Below are 15,442 nucleotides of genomic sequence, written 5' to 3' on the forward strand. Positions count from 1 at the left end.
CCTAACACATAAAGATACCAAGGTGCTTTATCTCTTAAAGGCAAGAAACCAGCCATTGCTCAGTGCAGAACAAGAAAACAAAATGAAACTGTGCTATAATGTAAGAGATTAAGACAAAGGTCTGCTCTCTTGTTAAATGTGGATATGAGTTAAATTGGTATGTTACCAACTCTCCTCTCTTGGAGACTAAAAAGATGAGGTTTTAGTTGCATCTATTGGGGACAGTTTGATTGAGACCTAGATGCATCCTTGCCCAAGGGCTGACAGATGGATCAAATGATCTCTCAGCATCCCTTCCAGCCCCACACTTCTGTTTTCCTGTGATTGTTGGACTAGGATGTTAGCTGAGTCAGGTTTGCCCTTGCAAGTTAGTGGAGGAGTCAGCTGCTTGAAAGAAAACAGGTAGACTTTTTGTCCCCAAAATAAATGCCTCTCTACCCTTTCTAAATTAAATTATACCATTAAATTATACCATTACTTTTCCTTGCATCACAAAGTATTTTTAGTCTTATAGAGTTCTTAATTGAATACCTAAGTAAAAATAAACTCAACCTTACCTGATAAAAACTTAGCAGCAAACCAAGACTGGAAATGCAGGAAGAGGGAGTCCCAAAGCAGAGAGAAGACAGACATGACTGTACTAACAAACTGCACCTAATTGAAAATGTAGCTTTAGACTTATGCAGAAGATAGCCCTCTCCTCCCTCCCATTCTTTTTTAAATTAAATTTATTGGGGTAATATTGGTTAATAACATCATACAGGTTTCAGGTGTACAATTTTATAATAAGTCATCTGTATATTGCATTGTGTGCTCACCACCCAAAGGCTAGTCTCCTTTCCTCACCATATATTTGACCCCCCTTTATTCTCTTCATCCTCCTCCTACCCACCTTGCCCTTTGGTAGCCACCATACTGTTGTCTGTGAGTTTGTTTTTTTTGTTGTTGTTCACTTGTTCCTTTTTGTTATATATTCCACATATGAGTGAAATCACATGGTTCTGGTTCCTTTCCACCTTTCCTATTTTGCTTAGCATGATGCTCTCAAGATCATCCAAGTTGTTGCAAAATGCAATGTTTCATCCTTTTTTATGGCTGAGTAGTAGTCCCTATTACCAGGTCTTCTTCATCCAATCGAAGGACACTTAGGTCGTAAATAATGGTGCAATGAACGTAGGGATACATATATCTTTAAGAATAAGTGTTTCCAAATTTTTCGAGTTGATATCCAGGAGAAGGATTGCTGAGTCATATGGTAGCTTCATTCTTAACTTTTTGAGGAACCTCCATAGATACTCTGCCAATTTACATTTTCACCATCAGCATCCAGGGTTTCCTTTTCTCCACACCCTCTCCAACACTTGTTTGTTTCCTTATTGATAATAGCCATTCTAATATGTGTGAGGTGGTATTTGATTGGAATTTTGATTTGCATTTCCCTTATAGCTAGTGAAGTTGAACATCTTTTCATATATCCGTTGGCCATCTGTGTCTTCTTGGGAAACATGTCTGCTCAGGTCCTCTGCCCATTTTTAAATTGGAATTTTTGTTTTGTTCTGAGTTGTATGAGTTCTTTATATATTTTGGATATCAGTCCCTTGTTGGAGGTATCATTTGCAAAAATACAAGTCATTCTTTCAATGACTTTGGAATTCCTACCAGTGCAGAGCACTAGACAAAACACTAGGGCACTACAGCAAGCTGCAGACATGGCTCTTGCCTTCCTGCAAAACACTGAACACTTGGTAAAAACATAGTGAATTACTAAATGAAGCCTACATATATGCAACAGATAACAATTGAATTGCAATGTGCACAAAGCACCATTCTAGGCACTTTGAAGGGGGTGGTAACAGAATGGATAAATCCTTTGCCCTCTGGAGGCTACATTCTGGTCAAAGGAAGTTATACAATGAAAGCACAAGGTGTTCTAAGAACTATGACGAGGAAACCTACCCTAGCTGACAAGTCCTCCCTGAGAAAGGGATGTTTCTCTTGGTGAAAGGCATGTGTTGGCGAAAGAGGAGGTACCAAACCTGGAGAGCGTTCCATGTAAAGTTACCAAATGTTGTCAGACTACCACGATTTGCTTGTATAGTAGGATAAAGGGTAATATTTTTATCAGTACTATTCTAATATTTGCGCAATAAATAATTTTAAACAACATCAAAGTCATACTTATAACTGTTCTCATTTTTACCCTATAGCTATAATGTATTGGTCTTTACATTTATAAATTATGATCAAATTATATATGGATATGACATAATTTAGAGAATTCAAAATCAAATAGGAGTTTTACCCTCATGATTCAAGCCCTGAGTCTAATTCCAAAATGTGTTTGATGTTACTGAATGCAAACAAGATAACATGTTTGACACTGTGACATGGATCTTTCCCACCTACACTGAATATGAATTATAGGTTGGTTCCTGCACTACAGGTGGACCTGTGGCAGCCCAGCAGTATCGCCTATGTCTCAGAGGGAACAGTCACTGATGTCCATATTCCCCACAATGGTTCCCGAGCATTGTTAGCCTTTTTACAGGAAGCCAACATCCCATACAAGTAAGCATTTTTTTTCATTGTTTAATCCATTTGTACTAAATTGAATTGAATTATAGCTGTATTCAGGTTATTTACTGAGTGCCAATGATGTTGTGTCAGGTACCGTTTATCCAACTGGGAAACCAACATGAATATAACAATTATATTTACCTTTGAGCTTATTAATGTAATAGTAAAGAGAGAAACCACATTGACATATTTCACCATCACCACCAAGTGATCAGTATAAACACAGAAGGTATTTTTTTTTTCCTGTGGAAGGAAAGTAGAGAAACCTAGCAATGCCTAGAAGGTGAATGAGAAAGCAGGGACAGGAGGAGTTGTTCAGTTAGGCAAAGGATGAGACTCAGGACCTTGCAAACAGAGGAGACAATGCAAGCGAAGGGAAGAAACCGCACAGTGTGTGTGCAGGAAACTGAGGTAGTTCAGTGTTATTAGTGTACAAAGTTCAAATCAGAGAGTAGGAAAAAAAATGGTGGAGTCAGATGAGGTCAGGTTGTGGGAAGAATGATGTTCACCCTTATCCTGAGGGGGGTGCTGCACAGGTGGAGGATGCAAGCAAGGGAGCCACACACACATAACTGGATAGAGACTGCAATCATGGTCCAGGTAAGAGATAGTGAGAACCCGAGTCACGACCAGAGTAGTGGATCAGGAGAGCATTCAATAAAATAGTTCAGAGGCAAAACCTCCTGGACTCCTCACTTGGTTGGATGCAGGTGCAAGAGAAAGAAGTCAAGGATGATGCCAAGTCTTCTAGCTTGGGTGAATGAGCAGCCAGATTCATACAGATTTGGATATTTTCAGGTTTTCTTAAGGACTAGTTATACCAGCAGGAATAGAACAGGAGTCAAAGAAGAAATGAAAGACTTTCAAGAGAGGGAACATCAGTGGTACCAAATACTGCAATGAGACCAGCAAGAAAAGGATTGAACAGTTTCCTCTGGATTTGGCAATAGAAACAGTGTTGGTAACTCTAATTGAGGAATTAGATTGTCAGGAGTAGGAGACAGAGAAGCAAACAGGAGGTGAGAACATGGAGCAGCAGAGAAGATGACTGCTCTTGGAAGGTAAAATAATGAGAGAAGTAGAGAATGAGGAGTGACTACAAGGAGATGCAACATCAATGACTGCTTGAGTTTGGAATTTGTTTGGGGAGGGGGCAATTTGGGCTTGTCTATAGGCTGAGTGGAAGGGCCAGTAGGAAAGAAGATGATGATGAGACCAGAAAGAATGCAAAAGTGGAGATGTGAGTTTAAATAGTGGGAAGGAACGTCACTCTCTAAGACTGAAGACATAAATGTGGGACTAGTTGAAAGAGATAACTGATGGCTAACTTTTCTGAAGAAGCAAAATTATCTTCTGAAAGTGAAGAAACAAGGGTTGAAGAATGTTCCAAGAGAAAACCTAAGGTAGGAACCAAGAAAAGAAGTTGTTGCAGAGACTAGAGCTTATAGCCCTGATGAAGAGTTGAGATTTCATTGAGCAGGACCACAGAAAGATCAAAGTCACAAGGAAGGTCACAAGGAAGTTGACATTCCTAGCGAGATACTAGCTCAAGTATTAATCCATGGGGTCTAATCTGGATAGGAAAGGAGAAGAATTTGGGAGGAATGATGGGGGGCGGGGGTGACAGGAGAATCAAGGAAGGGGTGAAGATCTTTATATTTAAAATAGGTGTAGTGTGACAGAGGACAACAAACTAAACGGAAGTTTTGACAGTGTTGGCTATTGGATATTAAGAAATCTAGGATAGAACATTTCTGGCTGGTGACAAGATTCAGCGGGTAACCATGGGGCAGATGGCTGAAATGTAGTAGAGATCATTGAGGCTGAAGTGGTCAAGAATGGGTGGATAAATCACCAGAGAATCATCACAGCACTCAGATCTCCTTGGCTGATGGCTAGATTCGAGGTGGAGAGATATAACAGGACGGCAATATCAGGAAGTATCCAGGAGTTAGAGAAAAGCAACTAGGAATGGTGTGATGCTGAAGAAAGGATAAGCTTTTCCTGGAAGTTAGAAGATTAAGGGGGGAGGCGAAATGGGGGTCCAGGAGAATGCTGACCTCCCTCCCTTCTGGCCCCATGTTAAGTGGAGTGGAAGAAGAGAAAGCTATAAAAGAACCTGCATCCTTAAGAGCATCCAATCTCTATTAGGGCAAGAATATAAAATAGAGTTCTCTGTAGAGACTGGAGGATGTAGGAAGCCTATTTACAGTGAACGAGGGATTCCAGAAAGTACACTGAAGAAGGAAGTGGAGGGATGCAGAGTCAATGCAGGATCTGAAGTGCAATGTAGTAATGAGACTAGACTGAGTGACTTACCTTTTGTTTGGAATCCTAGGATTTCGGGATTGACAAGCATGATTGTCAATAACTAGCCTCAGCTACCCCCAACTTTTTAAATCCTCACTTGAGGATATGTTCCCATTGATTTTTAGAGAGAGAGTGGAAGAAAGAGAGAAATATCAATGTCAGAAAAACACATCGATTGGTTGCCTCCTGCACGAGCCCTGACCAGGGCCCAGGCTGTGGAGGAGCCTGCAACCAAGGTACGTGCCCTTGACCGGAATCAAACCTGGGACCGTACAATCCACAGGCCGACACTGTATCCATTGAGCCAAACTGGCTAGAGCAACCCGCAGTTTTTTTTAGCAAGTTCTGGTACTGACAAAACAAGCACAAAGATCTGTAATGATGTCTGGCGAGGCTTGGGATGGGCTCATGGCTCTTGGGATTAATGGTGAAGGCCCTAGTCTCTGTGAAAGGCTGGACCAAGGGTGCAACATGACAGTGACATCCCTCCATGGTCCACACAAATAATTCCCTGCCAGAAAAATAATTGCAGCCTTATTAAAGTACTGATTTACTTTTTCAGTAAGATATTTTATTTGTGCTTCTACAACAGGGTAGAGGCACAGCTGTGCATAAAACTATTGTTCATATTGAACACATTTTAGTCATTGCTATAGCTTTGATTTTCTGAATGCCTAGCAGGAAAGAGGTTGGTAATTATATCTATAGGTGCTCAGTAACAACTCACATGCTTCATTAATTATTATTCGGTAGAAAAGAATATAACAGTTATTTTAACTAGTCTCTATTTCCTGCTATTAAATATAGGTCATGCGGAGCTAACAGAATAAAAATCACACTGTATGTCACGAAGGATAGAGTCTAAAAATGAGTGTTTTAAACCAGTTGTCTCCTCGTGGAGAATAATCATTTAGAATTATTCATTTTGTTGGTTGCAAGATAATAACACATAAGAGTATATTAAATTCCACAGGACCAGTAGGTAGAGATCATTTTAATTGACTTTTATTATTGGAGCCTGGAGTATTTTCAAAATATTATCATTTACTCTGTACAACTATACATAATATATAGCTATAGTCAGCTTTAAAGCAGAGATAATGTGACCCCATGTGTCTGGCCCCTAGGTGATCAATTCCTCTTAATGACATGACAAATAAGATGACTCGTTTTGCCATAAAAAACTGTCATTTATTTTGTAAATTAAATACCTATAAAAATTGGTCATGGAACTTCAAATTTGGAGTTCCCTCTTCTACCCTGGAAGCTTGGGGGAGGTGGTTTTATACTAAGTGATGACATCACTTGGAAAGTTCTTCATGGGAGCTCATTCAATTGGTAGGAATAATAATTAGCTGTAAAGAACTAAGAAAATACAACAGCTACAAAAACCACTTCTGGACTCCATTTCCTGGCCTTCTCATCAATCCATTAGTTTCCAATAAACTACTTGATGAGGAAAATGGGCTAGACTTGTGGTCGGCAAACTGCAGCTCGTGAGCCACATGCGGCTCTTTGGCCCCTTGAGTGTGGCTCTTCCACAAAATACCACGTGCAGGCGCGCGTACAGTGCGATTAAAACTTCGTGGCCCATGCGCAGAAGTCGGTTTTCGGCCTGGGCGAGTCTATTTTGAAGAAGTATTGTTGATATTTGGCTCTGTTGACTAATGAGTTTGCCAACCACTGGGCTAGACCTTCCACATCACAATTATTTTTATTTTCAGGTTGGTTTCTTTGGGCCTGTATTAAGGTGCAGGCTAAGTTATTGAAAATAGCAGTATGATTGTATTTATTCACACAATCATTCAGTTTGTATAACTACTCAATCAATGGTAGTCATTATTACTATTATTATTAGGGAACATATGCTTATAATTTTACATTTTATATTTATTACACCATTTATTGAACAGCTTTTATTTCCTGAAAAAGTAACATTTCCCAAAATTTGGCATTCTTAGAAATATCAGTATTTGCTGCCCTCACTTCATAGATGTATGATTATCTTTTTATATTGCCTGATTTTATATTATCTCCATTTAATTTTCATCATGTCTATTATTACAAATCCAGGATCCTCATAGAAGATCTTCAGAAAGTACTGGAAAAGGGAAGCAGTTCACAAGCTCAGAGAAATCGAAGATCCCTCTCTGAATATAATTATGAAGTTTATCACTCCTTAGAAGACGTATGTAATCAAAGGGGCTTTCCTTACTTTTTTGAAAATTAATTTTTATCAGATCTAAGGATTGAGAATGAAGCACTAAGAGGCAGGGGCTAGATGAAGAGTATGTATAGCTCTTTATATTGCCGAGGCACCTCAGTCTTCCACTAAGCCTTTAACTGCTATATAAGAAGTAGCAAAATAATTTTAATTCATTTGCTCCACCCACCCCTACATAGGACATGGGAAATGCATTGGAACGGTGAAGTAACGTTGTTATAACTGTGGTTATAATGACCTTAAAAGTCAGGTGCACTTATTGATGGAAGGTAGAGTAAGCTCGAGTTGAGAGCAATGATTTGGTTGAGGGATAAGAGTGAACTTGCTTCTTACCCCACACCCTCTGCAAATCTGTGACCTCCCAAAGGCCAAGCTTCATCTGTGGCACCTCAAGGCTTATTACTGTGCTGTTATTTATTCTTCCTGGAAAACACAGCAACCTCATTCCCACTACCATATCCTTTACTATTCACCTAGACCACAAATCTCAGCTTAAGCAGGAAGACAGCTGTTTCTACTGAATCAAAACTCCACTCCCACCTCCAACCCTCAGCATATTGCATGCACCATAGCACGTGGATGTATGATTATTTGATCAATGCCTTTCTCTCTAATAAGCTGCAAGTTCCATGAGGACAGGCCACTTCTCATTCACCACTATATCCCTAGTGGCAAGCAAATAGACCTCCAAACAGATAGTTGAGGACAGAATGAATAAATGAGTGCACATATATATTTTCCATCCTTCTCTGAATTGAGCAAAAGAATGCCAGGCATAGAATTCGTGAGATCCTGTTACATATTCTTAAGAGAATTTTTGGTTCTCTTGATAATGACTTTCCTTTCAAGAATATTTCTATTATTTTATGTTACAATAAGGAAAGGCTTTAGATAACTTGGCACATGGATGTGCTATTAACATGAACTAGAAAAAAGTTGAAATTTTAAAATATATCTATATAGATATGTATGTATACATACATACATAGGCTCATTAGACTAAGAAAAAAAATATAGTACCTTCCAAAATATTTTTTCAGCACAGATTCTTTTACATCATGGAATAGTGGGGCATTTTTGTGTGACTTCCTTACTCCTCGTGGAGCTTTTAAGTCAGAAATGTCACCCATCTTTCTAAGTGCCTTATTCATCCATCTCCAGTGTACCTTCTGACGACAGGTAAGTGTATGTGAAAGGACTGATGCAAATGCATCACTATAACTGGGGAATTTATTCAGATTATGCCCTCCAATATGTGGCTTGATAGAATACCATTAAATGCAAAAAAATAATGTCTTTTTCTCAGCATCTTCTGTTCAGTAGCAAATTATAATATATTGCACTTCATTGAACACTTTCAAGTTGTCTGAATGATTTTCTTGAAAGCAATTTCCTTTTTTTACTCTTAAATAGTTGGGAGGAAATGAAAATAAATTTTGATTTTCAAAAGGAACCCAGAACACATTAATTTTTTTTAAAAACTCTGCCATCAAGATATTAATGATAAATGATAGTAGAAGGTATGCTTTAAAGAGGGAGCAATATACAGACATGAAGCTACTATTTGTAAAGGCAGAAAATAAAAGGCGACTTTAAATATCCCGAAGAAATTTAAAATAGAAATTTTGGCTTTTGTTCAATTTTATATTCCACGTGTGTTCTTTGTGTTCTGGGACCTATTGTTGTCTTGTTACCTTCTCTTCTCTAAAAGCTCTATAATTACGGGAGTCTGACATGGTCTTTATTTATTTGCTTTTAGATTCAAAATTGGATGCATCATCTGAATAATACTCATTCAGGCCTCGTTCACATGTTCTCTATTGGAAAATCATATGAGGGAAGATCTCTCCTTGTTTTAAAGGTAAAAGCAGGAAATTGTTACGTAAAAAACAGGAAATTATTAACTGAAATATTTACTAAACATTAACTTTGATCTATGGGGAAAAGAAGTGAAATGGTCTGTCATAGTGTCTAATATTTAACATTATCTGATAATTTCGGAAAACAGGTTCCCTTAGGTTTTCAAGCCATATTGAATTTTTGCCATTGAGTGTTCCAGAGAATACTAACATATTAATGCACCTAAAAAATAATGACCTTCAAAATGACTTGCAAGTTGGTGCTACATAAAAGTTATGCGTCATTCCCAGCCCTTCACCTTATATTCTCTTCTACAGCTCTCTACCTCTTCACACGCAAACACTCAAAAAGATTTAAAATAAAACATCACTCTCTACTTTCTCCCCGTCTATTGAGACCTTGACTCACTGGCCTTCGTGCCCCCACCACTCTTCTAAATCTTCACTTGCCACGGTCAACAATGACCACTAGGTTTTCCTCCCATCTTTTTGACCATTCTCTAAGGTTCCTCATTCCTATCCTTTCCTTACGTTATGGCAATCCCAGGATTCTATCCTCAAATGTGCTGTCGTTCTACAAACAATCTCCGGATGGGCATATCCACCCCACCATTTCAACAATCATTCTAGACCAGCCGTGGGCAAACTACGGCCCGCGGGCCAGATCCGGCCCGTTTGAAATGAATAAAACTAAAAAAAAAAAAAGACCGTACCCTTTTATGTAATGATGTTTACTTTGAATTTATATTAGTTCACACAAACACTCCATCCATGCTTTTGTTCCGGCCCTCCGGTCCAGTTTAAGAACCCATTGTGGCCCTCGAGTCAAAAAGTTTGCCCACCCCTGTTCTAGACTCTGCTATTCAGTGGCGTCCACTGTCTGGAGCTTTAAAATGCATCCATCATTGCCTGCTTTACATTCTCATCTCAGTAGTCACAAAAGCACCTCCCCTCAGAATGGCACCACGCTGCTCCCAGTCTAAAAACATGAGCATCAGCTTAAATTCCTCTCCTTGATTTTTACCACCAAGATCATTCATTCTTCCTTCTAAATATCGTTTGGAGCTGCACCGACCTCTTCTTTTGTCCTCACTTATTGCTGGATCTGTTCCCCCTGGACTAACCCAATAATGGCCTCAGGACTGAGCTTCCTTTTGAAACCAGCCTCTACCCTCTCATCCTCTAACCCACCTCCACACTGCTGTCAGTGTGGGCTCTCGCTCTCTCCCCGACTCCAAACATACTTGTCCCATGGGATGTAGGATGAGCCAACTCCATCTGCCATTCATTCCTCCTACCTGGGAAGCAGTTCCTCAGATATGGTTTGCTTAGATTCTCTTCCAAGCTTGTGATGCCTCTTCCAACTTGTCTGCCAGACAAAGCTTCCAGGCTTCCTCAAGTGCTCAAATTCTCAAGAAGAAGGCTCCTCTTTTGAGAAGCCTTCTTTTCTTTTTCAGGAAAAAATTAGACGTGTTCCCAAATTAACTTACACATTTTCACATCATACTGATTAATTGCTCGTATGTCTGCCCACCCCACTCGCATATAAATCCTGTCTTTCATCTTTGAATCTCTGGTGCTGAGTACAGTGTCTGACATTGAAAAGGATTTCCTGAGTGAACTAATGAATAAATGAAAATTAGATCCCCTATAAATATAAAGTCAAGAGCCACCTACCGATTACTGGGTTAGAAACCATTATAGGGTAATATTAATAATCTATACTAATAAAAGAAAGGGTAATATGCTAATTAGACCACGAGACCTTCCAGACATCCTTCCAGACAAAGCCATGGTGGCAGGGCCGAGGCAGAGGTGGTTAGGGGCGATCAGACCAGGAAGGGAGGGCAGTTAGGGGTGATCAGGCTGGCGAGGGGGAGCAGTTGGGGGCAAGCAGGCTGGCGGAGGGGGCGGGGCAGTTGGGGGCGATCAGGCCAGCAAAGGGGGCAGTTGAGGGTGATCAGGCAGCAGGCAGAGTGGTTAGGGGCAATCAGGCAGGCAGGTAGGTGAGCAGTTAGGAGCCAGCGATCCCAGATTACAAGAGGGATGTCCAACTGCCAGTTTAGGCCTGATCCCACAGGGATCTCCTGAGGGGTCCCAGATTGGAGATGGTGCAGGCCGGGCTGAGGGAAACCCTTGCCCCCATGCACAAATTTCGTGCACCAGGCCACTAGTAGGATTATAAAGAAAAATCTGTCACTTAATTCTATAATTCAAGTTGTTTTGTGTTTTTCCATTTTGCATTTAAATAAAATTTTACTTTGTCCACCTATAAAACATAGCTAATTCTTTATAAAAGACTCCTTGGGAATATTTCTGATTTCTTAGATGGCGGTGAGGTGGAAAATTTGGCTTTTTATTTAACAGTCACATATTCTATTAAAATAGAGAAGCAAATCTCTCTAAGGAATTGCTATTTTCTTTGTGTATTTTCCAGTTCTTTGATTTGTAATAAGGGCAATAAATGTGTTTCTGCGTAAACAAATCTGGACTTCTGAAATAGGAAATCACTTTCTCTTTTTTATGGGTTATCAAATGAAACCTTATTAAATTATGCTGGTAAGTAAATCCAAAAATAAAAGCCTGCATTGGTTACTGTGAATTCTCTTGTTTTCAGCTGGGCAGGCGATCCCGAGCTTACAAACGAGCTGTCTGGATAGACTGTGGTATTCATGCAAGAGAATGGATTGGTCCTGCCTTTTGTCAGTGGTTTGTAAAAGAAGTAAGTTAAACCCTTTACACAATGCCCATTTCAGCTAGTCGGTGGTTCCCACGTGTTTTTATTCTGTTCAAGGAACAAAACTGGGAATGTGAAGCCAGTGATACCTGCTTGAATGATAACGTATTGATTCTGAGTCGCTTTCATGTTTATGAAGACCTCTCATAACCCTGGCTCAGCTTATCCTCACCTCTGCCCTTAGAGGTTGGAATTACCAACCCTCATGATAGAGAAGGAACCTGGGATTCAGAGCATTTATGAATTTGTAACAAATTAGAAACCAGCCATAGTAGCTGATATATGGCAAAAGGCTAAAAATCAAATTTATGGTGTTCCAGAGAGGATTCTTATATAATATTCAACATCATTTGTCTTCTCTGTCAAAATGATCTCACACATGCTATAACAATAAAGAGATGAGCAAGTGATTGCATTTTTCCCTCCTGCTATGGATCTGTAATTTAGATACCAAAGACCTTTAACATCTGTGAATTTAACATTCTCAGTATTTTTCATCGACTCTAATTACTAATGACTCATAGTGATTTCTCACTTTCCAAAGGCTTCTGTATGTTAGTGTATCTAGCGGGTCCCTATCCCAAGAATGGGCAGTTTTATGAACCAACATCTTAACATGTTTGAATATTTTTCTATCCTTGTCAAGAATGTAATGACTTTCGTGGTTGTTGTTTTTCAATCTTGACTTCTTATTTTTTTAAAAGACTCTTAAAAGAAAACCAACCACTATAGTACTGGTGCTGAAAATGAAAAAGACTAAGGAAATGAAGGTTCTCAGCCAAAAAGTAACCTTACAAATATGTTTAGCACTGTACTTACAGAGAACCATTAAGGATACCAAAGATATTTTAAAACTTCACTCTTATAGGGAAATTATATGCTCTAGTGTGAGGTGTGGGATTTTGAGGACCCTCCTAGCCTTGTAAAATGTCAAGAAAGTACTGAATTTGTTAAATCTGCCACTACCAAACCCACAAAAGTATCCTTAATTTTATAAATATTATGTAATAATAAAATTTTCAAACTATTCCTGCTCAGTGTTTTGAGTAATTCATATTCTTTAAAAGACCATTTCACCCTAATAGGACAAACGCAAAATCAAATAAGAAATTAACTCTATTACCTTGTATTAAATATCCATTGTATACATAAACATACTGTCTGCTTTCTCAAGTTTCAAAAAGATGAGAAATTAGTTAAGTACAGAACACCTAATGTTTATAGACCACGGTCCTGTGTGTGATTGAAGGACATAAGAAATTTACCTCACCCCGCATGTGCGGCCTCTTTCTTAGAACACCTAACCTTATTTTATATGTTCATGGTGTTCTCTCTTTTTTGCACCAAGGGTAGAGACTCTGTCTTGTTCAGTGCCAAATCCCCAGCATTCAGAGCAACACCTGGCACTTAATAGATTTTCAAACATTTGTTAATGAATGGGAATCATGAGAATCCAGTGGTAATGAAGTGGAAAGATTTCTGAGAGAGGACTTGTCAAATCATCTCATGTAATATGAATGGTACCACCTGGATTTTTGCAAGGCACAATCTGTAAAGTCATAGGTAGCAGCTCCATAACTCAAGCTACATGTCCCAGGAAGAGGAAGACACCGTGTAACCACAGAAAAAGAAAGAGGCACATATAATGACTGCCCATTGAAAATAGTTGACAATGGAGCAAAAGCAAGAAGAGTCAATGAAAGTGATATGCCATTTCACCAAAGATAACTAAAGAAAGGCTTTTCCCTTCACCAGGCCATCTTCAAGCACGCAGGTATGTCTAGCCATTTTTGTGCCTCTGCTACCCTTTCCATACTCCCTCACTCTCCTGTTTATGGCTGTTGCTTGCCCCTCCACTTTATCACTTCCATTTTCCATGAGTCAGGAGAGCAAACAGAAATGGGGGAGGGAGGACGGGAAGGCCTATGGGGTTGCTTGTCTCAGTGGCCTGGTGGAAGCATTGGGGCTGCCAATGTGTGACAGCCACATAGTAGCAGTGTCAGGAGTGGGTTGACATTACAGGCTTATAAGAAATATTCTCATTTGCTTTAAAGCCCCCATTTCCACTAATGGTGGTGTTGGGGGCAGAGGGAATAGGGACTTTAAAGATTTAAATAACCTTAAACCTGCCTAGCATTGGAACATCATCTCTTACACACTAACTCAGTCCTTTGTTAAATCCTCAGCCTCCCAAAGAGGGCAGGGAGTGGCTGGTCCAAGAGGGGCACCAAGCAGCATCCCCTCCACAACTTACCTCCCCTTCACCACAGAAGTCCGATGACCAGCTCCCAGGCTCTCAACCATCTGATTTTCATGCCCCCTCTGGGGACACCAGGGAAGCTCTGGGCTCCCTCTCTGCCTCCCAGGAGACTGTAGGATGCTATGTCTATCCCCCTCTTGGGTGACACATGCCACACTTCTGATTGTCCCCTCCTCTCATGCAGGAACACGTGAGGGGGTGTCCTTTCAGACATGGAGTAAACAGGACAGAGGTCCTCTTTCCTTACATTTTTTCTCCAATCGGTCAGTGGTCTCTACCATGTCTTGATTTCCCTGGAGTTCCAACCCCAAGAGACGAGGGTACTTTCAGAAGCCAAAAGATTGGCTTCCTGCCTTTGCTTTCTCTCTTTCTTGAGTGCTTTAACCCAAACTCAACAGCTTAAAACAACAGTTTCTGTGGGTCAGCAATCCAGGCACAGGACAGCCAAATGCCTCTTGCTCAGGATCCCTCACAGGGCTGCAGGGCTTCATTCATCAGAGGCTTGTGTGGGGGAGGATCTGCTTCTGAGCTCACTCACATGGCTGCTGGCAGCCTCAGGTCCTCCCTGGCTGTAAGCCAGAGACTTCATGTGGGCCTCTCCACGGGGCAGCCTCTCCTCAGAGCAGAAGAGGGAGAGAGCAGGCCCAAGCTGGAAACCATGGTCTCTTGGTAACCTAATCTCAGAAGTGACATCCCATCGCTTCTGCATGTTCTGTCCATTAGAAGTGAATCACTAGGTCCAGGCCGTATTCAAGGGGAGGACATTACACAAGAGCTTAAGGACCAAGAGTGGGGAATCATTGGAGACTAGCTGAGCGGCTGCCTACCGTATCTTGTGGCACTTTCCCCACAGCCACCACTGTAATGTTTACATCCTTATTCAGATGTGAACTGGAAAAAAAAGTACCAAGTGCTCTGGGATTCTGATAGAACAGCAAATTGCATAGAGGTCACCAGCACACATTTAACCGTCAGGCAGCCCTGAGTTGGAACACCAGCTCTGCCATTTACCAGCTGTGTGATCTTGGTGGGCAAGTCATTTAACCTCTCTGAACCTAATAATTATATGTGACACACTGGGTTACTGGGAAGATTAAATGATATAATGCATGTAAAAGACTTAAGAAAGTGCTTGGCATATAATAAGCACTCAATAAACTCAATGTTTAAGTGGTAATTTCTACAATTTGGTATTTTTAAATAATCAATAGCAAGAGAATCATTAGAAAGGAAATCAGGCCCACCGGTGTTACTCAGTGGTTGAGCATTGGTCCATGAAACAAAAGGTCACCGGTTCAACTCCCGGCAAGGGCACATGCCAGGGTTGCAGGTTGGATCCCCAGTAAAGGGCATGTGGAAGGCAGCTGATGGCTGTTTCTATCTCTCTATCCTTCTCCCTTCCTCCATCTCTAAAAATCAATAAACCATATTTAAACAACAGCAACAACAACAAAAAATCAGCAAGGATATGAAAG

At 40.3% G+C, this 15,442-nt stretch overlaps 1 protein-coding gene across 2 annotated transcripts in view; it reads left to right on the plus strand.

The window, feature by feature from the left end:
* Positions 1–15,442, plus strand: part of CPA6 (carboxypeptidase A6) — a 195,479-nt gene that overhangs the window by 132,363 nt on the left and 47,674 nt on the right. The window contains exons 3-6 of one of the 2 annotated variants that reach the window (XM_070392066.1): positions 2,444–2,568; positions 6,961–7,075; positions 8,871–8,972; positions 11,588–11,692. In XM_070392066.1, coding sequence (XP_070248167.1) covers positions 2,444–2,568; positions 6,961–7,075; positions 8,871–8,972; positions 11,588–11,692 — 447 coding nt within the window. The remainder of the gene's footprint in view (positions 1–2,443; positions 2,569–6,960; positions 7,076–8,870; positions 8,973–11,587; positions 11,693–15,442) is intronic. The other variant, XM_070392067.1, reaches the window with a different exon arrangement.

This window comes from Myotis yumanensis, unplaced genomic scaffold (assembly GCF_028538775.1).
Source record: "Myotis yumanensis isolate MYYU_CA2020_CCGP unplaced genomic scaffold, mMyoYum1.0.hap1 SCAF_15, whole genome shotgun sequence".
Classification (NCBI taxonomy): Eukaryota; Metazoa; Chordata; class Mammalia; order Chiroptera; family Vespertilionidae; genus Myotis; species Myotis yumanensis.